At 39.0% G+C, this 21,620-nt stretch overlaps 1 protein-coding gene across 2 annotated transcripts in view; it reads right to left on the reverse strand.

Moving 5' to 3' along the window:
• Positions 1-224: 224 nt before the first annotated feature.
• Positions 225-21,620, reverse strand: part of LOC133560751 (protein tweety homolog 3-like) — an 89,680-nt gene continuing 68,284 nt past the window's right edge. For both annotated transcript variants that reach the window (XM_061913638.1, XM_061913628.1), the window contains 3 exons: positions 19,547-19,720; positions 14,368-14,443; positions 225-7,943 (listed from right to left, as the gene is read on the reverse strand). In XM_061913638.1, coding sequence (XP_061769622.1) covers positions 7,809-7,943; positions 14,368-14,443; positions 19,547-19,720 — 385 coding nt within the window. In that variant the 3' untranslated portion in view covers positions 225-7,808. The remainder of the gene's footprint in view (positions 7,944-14,367; positions 14,444-19,546; positions 19,721-21,620) is intronic.

Genomic DNA, 21,620 nt, shown 5'->3' on the forward strand with positions numbered 1-21,620 from the left:
ACTGTAACAGTAAATATCATAAAAACTGTTATAGTTAATAACAAAAACTCTAATAGTTAATAACATAAAAACTATAACAGTAAATAACATAAAAAGTATAAGTTACACAAACAACTTACAGCACAAAGTGTGAGACCCAGAGACGAACAGATAATGTAAGTGAGACAACTGCACAATTGATATTTGGCCACTAGATGGTGCCAGAACTCACAAAGCTTGATTGGTTTGATGTTGTTAAAGTTGCTTTAATTGCATTTCCTTTTTTTTTCCAACATGTATTCCAGTTTGAATGATATCATTACCACACTTTGGACATTTACATCATTAATCATCCTTATTGGACTCCGGACATGGGAAATAAAAACAGCCATAGAAAAAACATCGCTAACATTTGGACACTTCCGTGCACCTCAAGTCCTGGTGCGCGCGCGCACGCACACACCCACACACACACACACACACACACACACACACACACACGAAAGAGAGCAGGACTTAAAAGACAATAGTGTGTGTTTCACTGGAATCAAGTTACGATGATTCATGTCATTCTCTTACAAAAAAACATCGATTTTTATTTTTTAACGTCCATTGTTACGAGACAGGGACTTTATCGTTATTGTTGTTATTTAAAAAAAAACATGTTGGTGATATGAATATGAGAAAGGAGACATTTTTAAAAACATTATGAAAGGCTTTTCCATTCAGATCCCTTTTTTTTTTTTTCTCGACATTAGCATCCTCATGTAGCACAGCTAATAGCGCTGTTAGCGTTAAAAATGTCTTAAAACTACAGATTGTCTCGCTAACTAACTGAAGTGCTAACTAGGGGCTATAAAAAAATAAAATAAAACGTTTTGGCAGCTCATTTTACACAACAGGATTTTTGGAGCAAACGTCTTAAAGTGTACTTTTTTTTTAATTTTAGCGCTAGCACAGCTAGTAGCATTGTTAGCATAAACCGTGTAATATCGAAAAAAATCCGAAAGCTTTAACAACGTAGCTGCCAACATTCATGACAAAAATGTAAGTGAGATTTTTTAATTAAAGATAAAAAACGGTCTGGGTCTAAATGCGGGAGTTTTAAAACCCGTGTACGTCTTGAAAGAACAAAAATGTCGGTTAACGGCAACAAAAGGGAATTCCTGTCACGATTTCCGTTAAAACGATAAAAACGGTACAATTGAAATCATTTACACATAAATGGTGGAATATCGTATCGTCGTCGAGTTTGTGTATTTTGTACGAATATTTTACACGTCCAAAGTGAAAGGACACTTGTAACACGGCTAGTCGTAATGTTAGCGTAAAAATAAGTTCCGATCTCGCTGACACGATAAGTGGTCAATGGGGGCGAAATATATTTTTGAAATTCTGTCGGAAACATCGGAGCTGTTAGCTACTTTGATGTAAATGCTAACAACTCGGGGGAAAAAGTGATTAAAAAACATTAACAGTGGAATTTGTGTTACGTGGAATTTGTGTTACGGTTTCCGTTCAAACGCTAAACGAGGTCAAATGTGAAAACTTACACAAAAATGGTGCATCGCGGTTGTCGTGTTTGTGCATTTTGTACGAACATTTAACACATCCAAAGTGAAAACACACTTGTAACACGAAAAGTCGTAATGTTAGCGTGAAAAGAATTTCCGATCTTGCCAACATGAGAAGTGGCCGTTAGATGAATAAAATGTTGAAATGCTGAACAAAACTGCGAACTACTATGACAAAAATGCCAATAACTACAAAAAAAGTGATAAAAACGGTTTCCATTTAAACACTAAAAACTAAAAACTGTGTAAACTTTTACACAGTAACGGTGGAACATTGCATCGCATTTTGTACGAACTTTTAACCCATCCAAAGCGCAAGAACACTGTTCTTAGCGTCGAACATGTTCCGAAAGAATCAGGCAAGATTGTCTCGCTAATATGAGAAGTGGTCATTGGACCCGACCCGACCCGACCTCGGATAAGCAGAAGATGATGGATGATGGATGGATGGTGGAACATTGCATCGCATTTTGTACGAACTTTTAACGAATCCAAAGCGCAAAAACACTGTTCTTAGCGTCGAACATGTTCCAAAAGAATGAGACGAGATCGTCTCGCTAATATGAGAAGTGGAAATTGGATCGAAATGTTAGAACGCTGCAACGTCGTAATTGTTGGCAGCTACGACACAAAGGCTCACTCGACTAAAATGAACGACTAAAACGTAGTAGTTTTGGACATTTGTTTGTATACAGGTAGCACATTTTCTAAAACCCGATAAATTTACTTTTGTCATAGGAACGCTAAAAACGAAAAACTGTGAAAACTTTTACACAGTAACGGTGGAACATTGCATCGCATTTTGAACGAACTTTTAACGCATCCGAAGCGCAAGAACACTTGCAGTACGGCTAGTTGCAGTCTTACTGTGGAACATGTTCCGAAAGAATCAGACAAGATCATCTCGCTAATATGAGAAGTGGTCGTTGGATTAAAATGTTGTAGTGCTGTAACGTCGCAGTTGTTGGCAGCTAAGACACAAATGCTAATTCGACTAAAATGAACGACTAGAATTTAGTAGTTTTGGACATTTGTTTACATAAAAGTAGAGCACTTCCTAAAAACCCGATAGATTTACTTTTGTCATAGGAACACTAAAAACAAAAAACTGTGAAAACTTTTACACAGTAAAGGTGGAACATTGCATCGCATTTTGTACGAACTTTTAACGCATCCAAAGCGCAAGAACACTGTTCTTAGCGTCGAACATGTTCCGAAAGAATCAGACGAGATCGTCTCGCTAATATGAGAAGTGGTCGTTGGATCGAAATGTTGTAGCGCTGTAACGTCGTAATTGTTGGCAGCTACGACACAAATGCTCACTCGACCAAAATGAACGACTAAAACTTAGTATTTTTGGACATTTATTTACATACAAGTAGCGCACTTCCGAAAAACCCGATAGATGTACTTTTGTCATAGGAACACTAAAAACGAAAAACTGTGAAAACTTTTACACAGTAACGGTGGAACATTGCATCGCATTTTGTACAAAATTTTAACGCATCCAAAGCGCAAGAACACTGTTCAGGGCGTCGATCATGTTCCGAAAGAATCAGACGAGATTGTCTCACTAATATGAGAAGTGGTCATTGGATCGAAATGTAACGCTGTAACGTCGTAATTGTTGGCAGCTACGACACAAATGCTAACTCGACTAAAATGAACGACTAAAACTTAGTAGTTTTGGACATATGTTTATATACAAGTACCACATTTCCTAAAACCCGATAAATTTACTTTTGTCATAGGAACGCTAAAAACCAAAAACTGTGAAAACTTTAACGGTGGAACATTGCATCGCATTTTGTACAAACTTTTAACGCGTCCAAAGCGCAAGAACACTGTTCTTAGCGTTGAACATGTTCCGAAAGAATCAGACGAGATCGTCTCGCTAATATGAGAAGTGGTCGTTGGATCGAAATGTTGTAACGCTGTAACGTCGTAATTGTTGGCAGCTACGACACAAATGCTAATTCGACTAAAATGTAGTAGTTTTGGACATTTGTTGGTATACAAGTAGCACATTTCCTAAACTCCGATAAATGTACTTTTGTCATATGAACGCTAAAAACAAAAAACTGTGAAAACTTTTACACAGTAACGGTGGAACATTAAATTGCATTTTGTACGAACTTTTAACGCATCCAAAGCGCAAGAACACGGTTCTTAGCGTCGAACACTGTTCTTAGCGTCGAACATGTTCCGAAAGAATCAGACGAGATCGTCTCGCTAATATGAGAAGTGGTCGTTGGATCGAAATGTTGTAACGCTTTAACGTCGTAATTGTTGGCAGCTACGACACAAATGCTCACTCGACTAAAATGAACGACTAAAACTTAGTAGTTTTGGACATTTGTTTACATACAAGTACCACATTTCCTAAAAACCCGATAATTTACTTTTGTCATAGGAACGCTAAAAACGAAGTGTGTTTAGTCAAAAACATCGGAAGACGGTAGTAGCGTTTACGAACTACACTTGACATATAATGCAATTGCTAATGTGCGCAGCTGCGTTAGCAAGCCATGTCGCATAAAAAAAAAAGCTTTACTAAATAACATCGCCAACTACTGGTCTGGCATGCACATTACAGCCTTTAGTCGTTATATTTTTCCTAGCATGTTGACGCGCGACGTCAAAGCGATAATGTCAACAAAAGGGGCGTAAGCTAACCCGTCTCACACGCTAGCGTAGTTTTTACACAGGCTGTACATTAGCAGAAGAAAAACTTGTGCTTCTGAGGACGTAAAAAAAACTAAACAATAAAAAAGTCGGTAAAAGTTTGTCACAGTATCACTTTTTGTAAACGTCCAATATTTAGTCCTAGGCTAAAAAAAAAAAAAATGACTGGAAAACGTTACTCACGTAGCACCGAGCAAACACCTCCTGTTTTCCCGTCTTCCCTCGTTGTCGTCGTACGATGACATTTGTTGTCGTTATTTCGAGGCGACAAATAAGCATCTCTTCTCCCACAGAGTCAGGCATCCTTTGTTTGTTTTGGCACCTTTTTTTTTTTTGTGTGTCCTTCAAGTGCTGAAATCCAAAGAATTCCTGGAAAAAGTCCATGTTTGAAGTTAGATTCTAGCTAAACGTCATATTATTATTATTATTATTATTATTATTATTCCATCCATCCATCCTTTTTCTACCGCTTGTCCCTTTTGGGGTCGCTGGAACCTATCTCAGTTGCATTCGGGCGGAAGGCGGGGTACACCTTGGACAAATCGCCCCCTAGTCGCAGGGCTAATACACACATACTATGCAAATATAAAAAAGCTTGTTGTGAAAAATGAGTACGAATTTCAGAAGAAAAGGTCACAATTTCACAAGAAAAACTTGTAATTTTGGCGGTATTAGAACTAAAGTCATAATTTTAGTCAACGCAATTCAAAATTTTACAAGAAAAACTTAGAATTTTGGCGCTTTTAGAATAAAACTCATAATTTTAGGCAACGCAATTCAAGATTTTACAAGAAAAACTTAGAATTTTGGCGCTATTAGAACAAAAGTCATAATTTTAGTCAATGCAATTCAAAATTTTACAAGAAAAACTTAGAATTTTGGCGGTATTGTAATAAAAGTCGTAATTTTAATCAACGCGATTCAAGATTTTACAAGAAAAAATTAGAATTTTGGCAGTATTATAATAAAAGTCGTATTTTTAGTCAACGCAATTCAAAATTTTACAACAAAAACTTAGAATTTTGGCGCTATTAGAATAAAAGTCGAATTTTTAGTCAATGCAATTCAAGATTTTACAAGAAAAAATTAGAATTTTGGCAGTATTATAATAAAAGTCGTATTTTTAGTCAACGCAATTCAAAATTTTACAACAAAAACTTTGAATTTTGGCGCTATTAGAATAAAAGTCAAATTTTTAGTCAATGCAATTCAAGATTTTACAAGAAAAAATTTGAATTTTGGCGGTATTAGAACAAAAGTCATAATTTTAGTCAACGCAATTCAAAATTTTACAAGAAAAACTTTGAATTTTGGCGGTCTTAGAATAAAAGTCATAATTTTAGTCAACGCAATTCAACATTTTACGAGAAAAACTTACAATTTTGGCGGTATTAGAATAAAAGTCATGTTTTAGTCAACGCAATTGTAATTTTTACAAGAAAAACTTCGAATTTTGGCACTATAAGAAGAAAAATCGTAATTTTAGTCAACGCAATTCAAAATTTTACAAGAAAAACTTGGAATTTTGGCGCTATTAGAATAAAAGTCGTAATTCTAGTCAACCCAATTCAACATTTTACAAGAAAAACTTAGAACTTTGGCGGTATTAGAATAAAAGTCGTCATTTTAGTCAATGCAATTCGAAATGTATCATAATTTTGCCAAGTCAAATTTAATCATTACAATATTGCCAAAATGTCAGTTTTCTCATGAAATTGTGAATTTTGTCAAGTAAAATTACGACTCTTCATAAAATTCCCCACATTTTAAGCTTTTCTTGTAAAATTGCGACTGTTATTGAGTAAAATTCCAACTTTTATCATAATACTGCACACATGTTCAGTTTTTGTTGTAAAATTTTGACTTGAATTGACTAAAATTATGACGTTTATTCTAATACCACCAAAATTATAAGTTTTTCCAGTAAAATTTTGACTTGCGTCGACTGAAATTACGACTTTAATTGTAACAACCCCAAAATGCTAACTTTTTCTTGTAAAATTGTGACCTTTTTCTTTTCTTTTTATGAAAACAGTCGTAATTTTACTCGAAAAAAGTCACAATTTCATAAGACAACTTGAACATTTTTGGCAACATTGTAATAATAATCTGAATTTTACTTGGCAAAATTATGACAAAAGTCATTATTTTACTCAAAAATGTTCCTTGTAAAATTTTGAATTGCGTTGACTAAAACTATAACTTTTATTCTAATACTGTCAAAATTTTAAGTTTTTCTTGTAAAATTTTGACTTGTGTTGACTAAAATTACGACTTTAATTGTAATAACTTCAAAATTCGAACTTTTTCTTGTGAAATTGTGACCTTTTTCTTTTCTCTTTATGAAAAGAGTCATAATTTTACTCGACAAAAGTCACAATTTCATAAGACAACTTGAACATTTTTGGCAATATTGTAATAATAATCTGAATTTTACTAGCCAAAATTATGACAAAAGTCAGCATTTTACTCAAAAATTTTCCTTGGAAAATTTCGAATTGCGTTGACTAAAATTATGACTTTTATTCTAATACCGCCAAAATTCAAAGTTTTTCTTGTAAAATTTTGACTTGCGTTGACTAAAATTACAACTTTTATTGTAATAACCCCAAAATTCAAATTTTTTCTTGTGAAATTGTGACCTTTTTCTTTTCTCTTTATGAAAAGAGTCGTAATTTTACTCGACAAAAGTCACAATTTCATAAGACAACTTGAAAGTTTTTGGCAATATTGTAATAATCTGAATTTTACTTGGCAAAATATGACAAAAGTCAGCATTTTAATCAAAAATTTTCTTTGTAAAATTTTGAATTGCGTTGGCTAAAATTACGACTTTAATTGTAACAACCCCAACATTCTAACTATTTCTTGTGAAATTGTGACCTTTTTTTTTTCTCTTTATGAAAAGAATTGTAATTTTACTCGACAAATGTCACAATTTCATAAGACAACTTGAAAGTTTTTGGCAATATTGTAATAATAATCTGAATTTTACTTGGCAAAATTATGACAAAAGTCAGCATTTGAAAAAATTTTCCTTGTAAAATTTTGAATTGCGTTGACTAAAATTACGACTTTTATTCTAATAAAGTTTTTTTAAGTTTTTCTTGTAAAATTTTGACCTTTTTCGTGTGAAATTCCAACTAATTTTTCACAACAAGGTTTTTTTTTAAAATTTGCATAATTTGTATTATTAGCCCTGCGATGAGGTGCAGCTAAGATAGACTCCAGCGACCCCCCGCTACCCCAAAAGGGACAAGCGGTAGAAAATGGATGGATGGATGATTCTGATATTATTATTATTATTATTATTTCTTCACAATGTGTGTTTAAGAGCTAGAGTAATGAAGTGCACGGCACAGCACGTTATTATGTACATCTTTGTACAGTGTGGGAGTGTGTCCACCAGGGGGCAGTGGGCGGAGCCTAGTGGTTTGCAAGTTGTAAGGGGGAGGAGCCAAGGCGCGTTGTGTTTAAGTTAAGTGGACAAAAGTGTGCTTCTTGTCGTCCGTCGGTTGAGTTCGGGCTCTGTTGTTGAGAACGGAACCCTTCTTTCAGCCGTTCTGGTCCCTAGTGGACCGAGGACTGTGGTCGGGCGGTGGCGTGCGGCCGGCTGGCGGGGTCCAGCTGGTCGTTGGGGACGGAGCGGCGGTTCTGGTCCGGACGGTTGGTGGCCAGGTACTTGGCTCTCATACTGGAGGTGTACTGGGCAGGAGGAGGGACGGACAGGGAGAAGATGAGAAAGTAGTTTTTTTTTTTAAATGCAACAAAAATAAAAAAAACTAGCTGTGAAGGAAAAGTAGACTTATAGTTAGCAAGATAGCAAGCTGTCTAGAAAGATAGAATATTTATATAATTTTAGTTAGCTATCTAGATAAATAGACTGCTGTCTATCCATATATATCTGGAATATAAATAGCGAAATATCTACATTAGGTCAGGAAAAAACAGAGGCTATATAAACCCTACAAGCCTGTTTTGCAGGTTTAATCCCCTGAAGAGCAGGAAAACAGGCTTGTAGAGATGATATAGCCTGTGTTTTTTCTTGACCAGGAAAAAACATAGCGGCTGTATCATCCCTACAATTCTGTTTCGCAGGTTTCCCTGCCCGTCAGGGGATTTTATCCCCTGAAGAGCAGGGAAACAGGCTTGTAGGGATGATATAGCCTGTGTTTTTTTTCTTGACCAGGAAAAAACAGAGGCTATATCGTCCCTACAAGCCTGTTTCACAGGTGTCCCTGCCCGTCAGGGGATTGTATCCCCTGAAGAGCAGGTTAACAGGCTTGTAGGGATGACATAGCCTCTGTGTTTTTTCCTGACCTAACGTATATTCTGCTCTACCCCGGTATTGAGCACTGCATAACGGATAAACCACAAAAACCTCGACTAGCTAAATATCTATATATTTCTTGCTAGCTATCCAGTTGAATAAACTGCTAGCTAGCTATCGAGCTGGCTGTATAAAGAGCTATATAGCAAAATATCTACGTTAAGTCAGGAAAAAAACAGAGGCTAAATCATCCCTACAAGCCTGTTTCGCAGGTTCCCCTGCCCGTCAGGGGATTGTATCCCCTGAAGAGCAGGGAAACAGGCTTGTAGGCATGATATAGCCTGTGTGTTGTTTTCTTGACCAGGAAAAAAACAGAGGCTATATCGTCCCTACAAGCCTGTTTCACAGGTGTCCCTGCACGTCAGGGGATTGTATCCCCTGAAGAGCAGGTTAACAGGCTTGTAGGGATGACATAGCCTCTGTGTTTTTTCCTGACCTAACGTATATTCTGCTCTACCCCAGTATTGCGCACTGTCTAACGGATAAACCACAAAAACCTCGACTAGCTAAATATCTATATATTTCTTGCTAGCTATCCAGTTGAATAAACTGCTAGCTAGCTATCGAGCTGGCTGTATAAAGAGCTGTATAGCAAAATATCTACGTTAAGTCAGGAAAAAAACAGAGGCTAAATCATCCCTACAAGCCTGTTTCGCAGGTTTCCCTGCCCGTCAGGGGATTGTATCCCCTGAAGAGCAGGGAAACAGGCTTGTAGGCATGATATAGCCTGTGTGTTGTTTTCTTGACCAGGAAAAAACAGAGGCTATATCGTCCCTACAAGCCTGTTTCACAGGTGTCCCTGCACGTCAGGGGATTGTATCCCCTGAAGAGCAGGTTAACAGGCTTGTAGGGATGACATAGCCTCTGTGTTTTTTCCTGACCTAACGTATATTCTGCTCTACCCCAGTATTGCGCACTGTCTAACGGATAAACCACAAAAACCTCGACTAGCTAAATATCTATATATTTCTTGCTAGCTATCCAGTTGAATAAACTGCTAGCTAGCTATCGAGCTGGCTGTATAAAGAGCTGTATAGCAAAATATCTACGTTAAGTCAGGAAAAAAACACAGAGGCTAAATCATCCCTACAAGCCTGTTTCGCAGGTTCCCCTGTCCGTCAGGGGATTGAATCCCCTGAAGAGCAGGGAAACAGGCTTGTAGGGATGATATAGCCTGTGTTTTTTTTCTTGACCAGGAAAAAACAGAGGCTATATCGTCCCTACAAGCCTGTTTCACAGGTGTCCCTGCCCATCAGGGGATTGTATCCCCTGAAGAGCAGGGAAACAGGCTTGTAAGGATGACATAGCCTCTGTGTTTTTTGATGACCTAACGTATATTCTGCTCTAACCCGGTATTTAGCACTGCATAATGGATAAACCACGAAAATCTCGACTAGCTAAATATTGATATATTTCTTGCTAGCTATTCAGTTGAACAGACTAAAAGCTAGCTAGATAGCTGGCTGTATAGAGAGCTATATAGCTAAATATCAATATCTTTCTAGTTATCTATTGAGCTATGTAAACTGCCATCTAGCTAGCTAGACAGATAGATAGCTAAGTATATATGTCGAGCAAGCTATTTCAATAAATAGACAGCTAGCTAAAAAGATAGCTAAATATATATATGTACTTATAATCTTTCTAGCTAGCTACCTAGATAAATAGAATGCTATCTATCCATATATCTGGAATATAGTTAGCTATATATCTACATTAGGTCAGGAAAAAACAGAGGCTATATCATCGCAACAAGCCTGTTTCGCAGGTTTCCCTGCTCTTCAGGGGATGAGCAGTGAAACAGGCTTGTAGCCTCTGTGTTTTTTTCCCTGACCTAGCGTATCTACCACTCCACCCCAGTATTGATCACCGTCTAATGCAGGGGTAACCAACCTTTTTGAAACAAAGAGCTACTTCTTGGGTACTGATTAATGCGAAGGGCTACCAGTTTGATACACACTTCAATAAATTGCCAGAAATAGCCAATTTGCTCAATTTATCTTTAATAAATAAATCTATATATATATAAAAAATGGGGATTTCTATCTGTCATTCCGTCGTAAGTTTTTTTTCCTTTTACGGAAGGTTTTTTGTAGAGAATAAATGATGAAAAAAACACTTAATTGAACGGTTTAAACGAGGAGAAAACCCGAAAAAAAAGAAAATTTAATTTTGAAACATAGTTTATCTTCAATTTCAACTCTTTAAAATTCTAAATTCAACCGAAAAAAAATGAAAGAGGAAAACTAGCTAATTTGAATCTTTTTGAAAAAAATTAAAAAAGCATTTATGGAACATCATTAGTATTTTTTTCCTGATTAAGATTAATTTTAGAATTTTGATGACATGTTTTAAATAGGTTAAAATCCAATTTGCACTTTGTTAGAATATATAACAAATTGGACCAAGCTATATTTCTAACAAAGACAAATCATTATTTCTTGTAGATTTTCCAGAACAAAAATTTTAAAATAAATTCAAAAGACTTTGAAATAAGATGAAAAATGTTTTGTACAGATTTTCTAGAATTGCCAGAATATTTTTTTTTTTAAATGTTAATCATAAGTTTTAAGAAATAGTTCACAAATATTCTTTGTCCGAAAAACAGAAGCTAAAATGAAGAATTAAATTAAAATGTATTTATTATTCTTTACAATAAAAAAAAAAAAAAATACTTGAACGTTGATTTAAATTGTCAGGAAAGAAGAGGAAGGAATTTAAAAGGTAAAAAGGTATATGTGTTTAAAAATACTAAAATCATTTTAAGGTTGTATTTTTTCTCTAAAAACTTTCTGAAAGTTATAAGAAGCAAAGTAAAAAAAAAATGAATTTATTTAAACAAGGGAAGACCAAGTCTTTAAAATATTTTCTTGGATTTTCAAATTCTATTTGAGTTTTGTCTCTCTTAGAATTAAAAATGTCGAGCAAAGCGAGACCAGCTTGCTAGTAAATAAACTTAATTTAAAAAATAGAGGCAGCTCACTGGTAAGTGCTGCTATTTGAGCTATTTTTAAAACAGGCCAGCGGGCGACTCTTCTGGTCCTTACGGGCTACCTGGTGCCCGCGGGCACCGTGTTGGTGACCCCTGTGTTAGAATAACTATGTACATATTATCACACTAACTTTAGTATAATTAAAGTCTGTTGCTTTAGTTATTAGCAAGTGTGCTCAAGTTAGACTTTTTCTAATCTATGCAAGGACCTCAACGAAAATAAAATGACAGCAAGCAGACAAAGCGGGGACAAGGCAAAATCGCAAGGCCCGTCACGTACTGTGCGTCTTGGACCTAGTTTGCATAATACATGTGACCACTCCTTTTAGAGGCGGCCTCAGTGTTGTCGACTACGGAACTCTGAATAAAAAGAGGGAAGCGGGAGCTGAACCTTAGAGCGTAGGGCGAGACTGTGACTAAGTGTTCAGCGCCATGCGTTCTCCTCATGAGCTAAATGGAACTCTGTCTCTGAATGATTCCTTGCTTCTTGTCTGTTTAATAGATGTCATCAGTGTTTGAACCTGACAGCTAGATAGATGAACAGATAAGATAGTTTGCTATAGGTAGATAGATGTCTTCCTAGATAGATAGTTTGCTAGCTCGCTCGATAGAAAGTTTGCTAGCTTGCCAGATAAGTAGCTAGCTCGCTTGCTGGATAAATAACTTGCTGGTTAGCTGGCTAACGAGATAGCTAGATAGATAGAGACAAACAAACTAATATTTAGTACAGTCATTGGCTGGATAGCTTAGGTAGAGATAGCTTAAATAGGTAGGTAAGAAGAAAAACAAATATTTGAACCAGTAATTTGCTCGTTAAATAACTAGTTTGCTGGATAAATAGCTAGCTCGATAGCTTGCAAGCTTGCTGAATAGGTAGATAAATAGATAAGTAGATAGATAGCTTGCTTGATATATAGCCTGCTAGCTTGCTAGATTGACTGCTTGTGACATAAATAGATAGCTTGCTATTGTTAGAATAATTATGTACATATTATCACACTAACTTTAATATGCTTAAAGTCTTTTGCTTTAGTTGTTAGCTAGTTTGCTCAAGTTAGACTTTTTCTAATTTATAAAAGGACCTCAACAAAGATAAGATGACAACACGCCGACGAAGCAGGGACAAGGCGAAATTGCAAGGCCCGTCACGTACTGTGCGTCCTGGACCTGCTTTGCATAATACATGTGACCACTCCTTTTAGATACGGCCTCAGTGATGATGACTACGGAACTCTGGATAAAAGGAGGGAAGCGGGAGCTGAACCTTAGAGCGTAGGGCAAGACTGTGACTAAGTGTTCAGCGCCATGCGTTCTCCTCATGAGCTAAATTGAACTCTGTCTCTGCATGATTCCTTGCTTCTTGTCTGTTGAATAGATGTCATCAGTGTTTGAACCTGACAGCTAGATAGATGAACATATAAGATAGTTTGCTATAGGTAGATAGATGGCTTCCTAGATTGATAGTTTGCTAGCTGGCTCGATAGAATGTTTGCTAGCTTGCCAGATAAGTAGCTAGCTCGCTTGCTGGATAAATAACTTGCTGGTTAGCTGGCTAACTAGATAGCTAGATAGATAGAGACAAACAAACTAATATTTAGTATAGTCATTGGCTGGATAGCTTAGGTAGAGATAGCTTAAATAGGTCGGTAAGAAGAAAAACAAATATTTGAACCAGTAATTTGCTTGTTAAAAAACTAGTTTGCTGGATAAATAGCTAGCTCGATAGCTTGCAAGCTTGCTGGATAGGTAGATAAATAGATAGGAAGATAGATGGCTTGCTCGATACATAGGTTGAGATAGATAGCTTGCTTGATAGATAGCCTGATAGAGGGAGGCAGGAGCTGAACCTTAGAGCGTAGGGCGAGACTGTGACTAAGTGTTCAGCGCCATGCGTTCTCCTCATGAGCTAAATTGAACTCTGTCTCTGCATGATTCCTTGCTTCTTGTCTGTTTAATAGATGTCATCAGTGTTTGAACCTGACAGCTAGATAGATGAACAGATAAGATAGTTTGCTATAGGTAGATAGATAGCTTCCTAGATAAATAGTGTGCTAGCTTGCTGGATACATAACTTGCTGGTTAGCTGGCTAACTAGATAGCTAGCTAGCTAGAGACAAACAAATCAGTATTTAGGCCAGTCATTTGCACAGTTGGGGTTTGATTGGAGTCAAATAATCAGTCAACAGTTGATTAGGTGGAGATGATGTTATCATTCATGATCGTTTGAGTTAGTTTAGCGTTCTAGTTCTGATGTTAGCCTGGTTGCTACGAGTTAGTGGTCTAGTAGTCGCACCAAGTGAAGATCAATAAATCAAAGGGAAGTTCTGGCCTTGGAGAGGGAGGAGGGGGGGGTGTTTCGTCATGGAGGGTCAGGTGGTCAGGGGTCACAGAAACAAGAGAGGACACATACTGTACACCTCGACGGACGTATGAAAGACCGGAGGGGTGGACCAAAGGAGGGCGGGGGACGACTGGACGTGTTTTTCCGCACAAGTTCAAAGAGTTCTCCAGTACCACACCCCACCTCCCTCACCCACCACCACCACCACCACCACCACGAAGCATCCAAGCCGACATCAGAAATAGACAACTCACTAATCCAATGACATCATCCACCACTTCCAGGGCTGACAAAATGATCCGGGCCATGGTGCAGGCAAGAGGGTGCGGGGGGTTTGCACGGGGGGGTGGGGGGGTCTACCTTCCAATAGCCACACCTTGGACGTATGAGGAGTCCCAACGGTGTGGCTGTTGGAAGACAGCGGGGACAGGACAAGGTGGGGGTCTCCTAGAAAGTGTGCACTTACAGAGGGTGGAGGGGACTCCCTGCCAATCAAGGGGGTGTTCTCACACCGCGGGTTCTGAAAGTTTGCGTTCTGGTTCCTGCATTGTAGAATCAGAGGTTACTCAACGGCAAGACGGGCTCGATCGCGTTCGCTTGCTCAAGGGCAGATGAATAGTCAAGACTGTGGACACAATATCTGATGTGTTCTTCTGTTTGGAGGCTTTTTGGCAGTCAAAACATCACAAAGGATCGCCGAGTTGGGACTACCACGTTTCCACCAAGCGGTCCAGTACAGCTCGTTAAAAAAGTCCTCCGGTACGCAGACACGGTGATATGGGTCCTTAGAAACCGCTCATGACATGGGTTTTCCACTGAGGGCGCCACAGACGGGAAAAATGTCAAAGGGACCTAATTTGGTAGTTTTTACCTTCAAAGAACTAGAACATTCCGGTAGAACTTGGAGTCAAAGCGGAACGGAAAAGCGAACAGTTAGCACGCTGGCAAGATAGCGTCAAGTAACAAAAATATGAGAAAAAGGAGCTAAACAAAATTGCTATGCTAACATGCTAACAATAGCACGCTTATATCTAGCATCAGTGAAATACCGAATTATATGACACTGATGTGTACGCCTGTAAATTTAGCTAAAAAAAAAGCTAGCATGCTTACGTAATGACTGTAGCACCGACATATTTTATGTATACCGTATTTCCTTGAATTGCCGCAGGGCATATAGTGTGCGCCTGCCTTGAATTACTGCCGGGTCAAACTCGCTTCCCAAAATAATTAGCGCATGCTTAGTATTACCGCCTGGTCAAACTCGGTAATTTGAAATCGCATAAAGGGAAGAAGATTAAGAGCTATTCAGTAGGATTTAAGGTCCAGGCTTACATCACACTCAAATTTTTACTGCATGCGTTTGGTAAGTGCCGGAGTGAGAAGAGGTTTTAAAATAATTAGCGCATGCTTAATTTTACCGTATGCCTTTGGTAAGCGCAGGAGTGAGATGAGGTTTTAAATTAATTAGCGCCCCGGCGGCAATTCAAGGAAATATGGTACCTGAAAAATGTGTTAAAAAAGTTAGCATGCTAATTGTCTTATCAATCAATCAATCAATCAATCAATGTTTATATATATAACCCTGAATCACAAGTGTCTCAAAGGGCTACACAAGCCACAACGACATCCGAGGTTTGGCACCCACATGGGGGCAAGGAAAAACTCACAACACAGTGGGACGTCGATGCGAATGACTATGAGAAACCTTGGAGAGGACTGCAAATGTGGGTATTATTATTATTACTCTTAAAATGCGAGTGTAATGTTAGCACTTAAGCTCACGCAGCTATGCTAGTGTTGCTAACATCTGTCTCCTCCTGTTCTACTCCATGTTATGTTGTTATATGTAATGTAATATATGACGTCTAATATATTATCATAACTCTTAGATTACGAGTGTAATGTTAGCACTTTAGCTCACATAGCTTTGCTAATGTTGCTAACATTTATCATATTTTTGTTACTTGACGCTATATATATATATATATATATATATATATATATATATATATATATGACATCTATTGTCTTATTATCACTACACTTAACAATGTGAGAATAATGTTAGCACTTTAGCTCACATAGCTATGCTAATGTTGCTAAAGTTTGTCTCCTCCTGCCCTAGTCTTTAATGCAATGTGGTTTTATGTATTATATGACGTCCAGAGTATTAATATCATTACTTTTTAAAATGCGAGTTTAATGTTAGCATTTAGCTCACATAGCTAGGTTAGCATTGCTAACGTTCCTGTCCTCCCGTCCGACTCCTCTCTGTGTGAGACTATCAGTGGTACTTTAACTTTAAATTCATCTTATGTTAAGTTTTTATATGTGATATATGACACCTATTGTCTTATCATTATCATTGCTCTTAAAAATGCGTGTCATTTTAGCACTTTAGCATCACATAGCCATGCTAGTGTTGCCAACGTCTCTGTCCTCCTGTCCTACTCCTTAATGTTACGACTTATGTAGATGTATATATAGCATCTGTTGTCTTGTCTTCATTCCGTTAAAAATGCGAGTGTAATGTTAGCACTTTAGCCATTGCTCTTAAAAATGCAGGTGTAATTTTATCACTTTAGCATCACATAGTTATGCTAGTGTGGCCAACGTCTTTGTCCTCCTGTCCTACTTCTTCATGTTACGACTTATGTAGATGTATATATAGCATCTGTTGTCTTGTCTTCATTCCTTTAATGTTAGCACTTTAGCTATTGCTCTTAAAAATGCAGGTGTAATTTTATCACTTTAGCATCACATAGCCATGCTAGTGTTGCCAACGTCTCTGTCCTCCTGTCCTACTTCATGTTATGACTTATGTAGATGTATATATAGCATCTGTTGTCTTGTCTTCATTCCGTTAATGTTAGCACTTTAGCTATTGCTCTTAAAAATGCAGGTGTAATTTTAGCACTTTAGCATCACATAGTTATGCTAGTGTGGCCAACCTCTCTGTCCTCCTGTCCTACTTCTTCACGTTACGACTTATGTAGATATAGCATCTGTTGTCTTGTCTTCATTCCGTTAAAAATGCGAGTGTAATGTTAGCACATTAGCTATGGCTCTTAAAAATGCAGGTGTAATTTTAGCACTTTAGCATCACATAGTTATGCTAGTGGGGCCAACGTCTTTGTCCTCCTGTCCTACTTCTTCATGTTACGACTTATGTAGATGTATATATAGCATCTGTTGTCTTGTCTTCATTCCGTTAATGTTAGCACTTTAGCTCTTGCTCTTAAAAATGCAGGTGTAATTTTAGCACTTTAGCATTACATAGTTATGCTAGTGTGGCCAACGTCTCTGTCCTCCTGTCCTACTTCTTCACGTTACGACTTATGTAGATGCATATATAGCATCTGTTGTCTTGTCTTCATTCCGTTAAAAATGCGAGTGTAATTTTAGCACTTTAGCCATTGCTCTTAAAAATGCAGGTGTAATTTTATCACTTTAGCATCACATAGTTATGCTAGTGTGGCCAACGTCTCTGTCCTCCTGTCCTACTCCTTAATGTTACGACTTATGTAGATGCATATATAGCATATGTTGTCTTGTCTTCATTCCGTTAAAAATGCGAGTGCAATGTTAGCACTTTAGCCATTGCTCTTAAAAATGCAGGTGTAATTTTAGCACTTTAGCATCACATAGCCATGCTAGTGTTGCCAACGGCTCTGTCCTCCTGTCCTACTTCTTAATGTTACGACTTATGTAGATGTATATATAGCTTCTATTGTCTTGTCTTCATTCCGTTAATGTTAGCACTTTAGCTGTTGCTCTTAAAAATGCAGGTGTAATTTTATCACTTTAGCATCACATAGTTATGCTAGTGCGGCCAACGTCTTTGTCCTCCTGTCCTACTTCTTCATGTTACGACTTATGTAGATGTATATATAGCATCTATTGTCTTGTCTTCATTCCGTTAATGTTAGCACTTTAGCTATTGCTCTTAAAAATGCAGGTGTAATTTTAGCACTATAGCATCACATAGTTATGCTAGTGTGGCCAACGTCTCTGTCCTCCTGTCCTACTCCTTAATGTTACGACTTATGTAGATGCATATATAGCATATGTTGTCTTGTCTTCATTCCGTTAAAAATGCGAGTGTAATGTTAGCACTTTAGCCATTGCTCTTAAAAATGCAGGTGTAATTTTAGCACTTTAGCATCACATAGCCATGCTAGTGTTGCCAACGGCTCTGTCCTCCTGTCCTACTTCTTCATGTTACGACTTATGTAGATGTATATATAGCATCTGTTGTCTTGTCTTCATTCCGTTAATGTTAGCACTTTAGCTATTGCTCTTAAAAATGCAGGTGTAATTTTAGCACTTTAGCATCACATAGTTATGCTAGTGTGGCCAACGTCTCTGTCCTCCTGTCCTACTTCTTAATGTTACGACTTATGTAGATGTATATATAGCTTCTATTGTCTTGTCTTCATTCCGTTAATGTTAGCACTTTAGCTGTTGCTCTTAAAAATGCAGGTGTAATTTTATCACTTTAGCATCACATAGTTATGCTAGTGTGGCCAACGTCTTTGTCCTCCTGTCCTACTTCTTCATGTTACGACTTATGTAGATGTATATATAGCATCTATTGTCTTGTCTTCATTCCGTTAATGTTAGCACTTTAGCTATTGCTCTTAAAAATGCAGGTGTAATTTTAGCACTATAGCATCACATAGTTATGCTAGTGTGGCCAACGTCTCTGTCCTCCTGTCCTACTCCTTCATGTTACGACTTATGTATATGTATATATAGCATCTGTTGTCTTGTCTTCGTTACTCTTAAAAAATGCGAGTGTAATGTTAGCACTTTAGCTCAAATAGCTATGCTAATGTTGCTAATGTTTATCTCCTTCTGTTCTTCTCCTTCATGTTAAGTTGTTGTATGTGATATATTGCATCTTTTATGTTGGACAGGTGCAGAGGAAAAGTGTTAGCGTCAAAAGTGAACGATAGCGCTTTTTTTGGAGACACACTGCTCATTAGCATTAAAGCTACAGACACACAAAATCCGGGTTACTAAAAGCGCTAACATACCGTATTTCCTTGAATTACCGCCGGGGCGCTAATTAATTTAAAACCTCTTCTCACTTCTGCGCTTACCAAAGGCATGCGGTAAAAGTAAGCATGCGCTAATTATTTTAAAACCTCTTCTCACTCCGAGACTTACCAAAGGCATGCAGTAAAAATTTGAGTGTGATGTAAGCTCGGACCTTAAATCCTACTGAATAGCTCTTAATCTTCTTCCCTTTATGCGATTTCAAGTTATTGAATTCAGCCTCGTCCATTTTGAAAATGACAGGTGAAGTGTCACCTGTAATACTAAGCATGCGCTAATTATTTTGGGCAGCGAGTTTGACCCGGCAGTAATTCAAGGCAGGCGCTTACTATATGCCCTGCGGCAATTCAAGGAAATACGGTACTTCCGACACGCTCGCCGAACGAGGTGACGTCGTAGCGTGTCCACACATTGCCCCGCACCTTTCGATCCGCTACGAGCCCGACGGGAAGGGTGCCGAAAAGCGGCGAACTGCACCGCTTGGTGGAATACTTTTTGAACAAGTCGTCACAGAGCTACACTTGCAAGTAGGCTGACTCGAGGGTGGGGGAGCACCGTGGCGTCGGGTGTTGCTAACTCACATGTATTCAGTGACGGGGGCATTGCTGACGGTGTGGGCGGTGGCGGGCAGGCTAGCTTCGCTACCGTAGCTGGAGCCACAGCTGTAGAGACTGGGCATGTGAACGCGGTACAGGTTATCGTGAACGCCGCCCCGCGAGGCGCCCGACTCGTCCTCGCCGTCCTCCTCGTCCGTCCTTCGGGGGTGAGGGAGGGGGGGCCGGGTCGGGTCGGGTCAGGGGCGCGGTGGGAGAGAGGGAGATGGGGGGAGGAGGAGTAGGAAGGGGGAGACAACAGATTGTAAACAGGAGTTAAGGAGCGGTGGACTAGCTCGGGTCCTGAGCATCAGGCCACGCCCCCCCCAAGCGCCAAAGAAGCTGACAAGCCCCCTGCTGGACAACGAGCATGCAGGCGGTCGCTGTGCATGCAGCCTGGTGGAACCTCCCTGCCTTCCAACGCTAAACACACAACCACGTCTCTGCCGTCGGCACTCATGCTTCCGTGGAGCTTCAAGCAAACAAAAACCAAGAAGTAAGGAAATCAAGGAGAGAGAGAGAGAGGAAAAAATAATAATCCATTTTCCACACAAAAAAATGGTCAGAAATGTAAAGCAGCCGGCAGCAACGGGATAGATGAGGCTTCAAAATAATCATAACTCATCATGAAATGATTTGGAACTTGGATCTCTGGCCACGCGATCAAACACTCGGCAGGCAAATGTGCCTCAAAGTGATTCTTTCTGCCCGTCTTGTGCTTTTTCTTTGGCCCTCAGTCAATGCGACAAAGCAACCCTGGTTAAAGATGTCCGATAATGCCTTTTTTTTGCCGATATCCCGATATTGTCCAACTATTAAAGGCCTATACTGAAACCCACTACTACCGACCACGCAGTCTGATAGTTTATATATCAATGATGAAATATTAACATTGCAACACATGCCAATACGGCCTTTTTAGTTTACTAAATTGCAATTTAAATTTCGCGCCGAAGTATCCTGCTGAAACGTCGCGGTATGACGACGCATTGTAGAGGACATTTTGTTCCAGCACCGTTCCCAGCTATAAGTCTTCATCGCATAATTCCACAGTATTCTGGACATCTGTGTTGCTGAATATTTTGCAATTTGTTCAATGAATAATGGAGACATCAAAGAAGAACGCTGTAGGTGGGAAGCGGTGTATTGCGGCCGCCTTTAGGAACACAAACACAGCCGGTGTTTCCTTGTTAACATTCCCGAAAGATGACGGTGAAGCTTTACTATGGAACAGAGATGTCGAGCGAACACGGTTGGATTGGACCACACACACAAAATACAGTGTATTATGCAGCGATCATTTCGAAAGATCGTGTTTCGAAGTGGGTCCCTTTGGAAGGGTAGAGATGGGCATCGCCACCGCCCGTCCGTCGACTGGTGCTGAATAAAGGTGCGGTGCCGACCTTCAGGTTGTACAGGTACGACCATATAATCTCACTAAAACACTAGTAACACAATAAGCAGATAAGGGATTTTCCAGAATTTTATTTTTTTTCCATTTTTCTACCGCTTATTCCCTTTTGGGATCACGGGGGGCGCTGGCGCCTATCTCAGCTACAATCGGGCAGAAGGCAGGATACACCCTGGACAAGTCGCCACCTCATCGCAGGGCCAACACAGATAGACAGACGACATTCACACACTAGGGCCAATTTAGTGTTGCCAATCAACCTATCCCCAGGTGCATGTCTTTGGAAGTGGGAGGAAGCCGAAGTACCCGGAGGGAACCCACGCATTCACGGGGAGAACATGCAAACTCCACACAGAAAGATACCGAGCCTGGGATTGAACCCAGGACTGCAGGACTTTCGTATTGTGAGGCAGACGTACAAACCCCTCTGCCACCGTGAAGCATTTTCCAGAATTATCCTAGTAAATTTGTCTGATAACATCTAAATCGTTCCCACTGTATAGTCTTTTTTTTTTTTCCTCTAGTCCTTCACTCTCACTTTCCTCATCCACGAAATTGTCGCTTTCTCGGTCCGAATCGCTCTTGCTACTGGTGGCCATGATTGTAAACAATGCTCAGATGTGAGGAGCTCCACAACCCGTGACGTCACGC

This window comes from Nerophis ophidion, linkage group LG01, assembly GCF_033978795.1.
Source record: "Nerophis ophidion isolate RoL-2023_Sa linkage group LG01, RoL_Noph_v1.0, whole genome shotgun sequence".
NCBI classification, from domain to species: domain Eukaryota; kingdom Metazoa; phylum Chordata; class Actinopteri; order Syngnathiformes; family Syngnathidae; genus Nerophis; species Nerophis ophidion.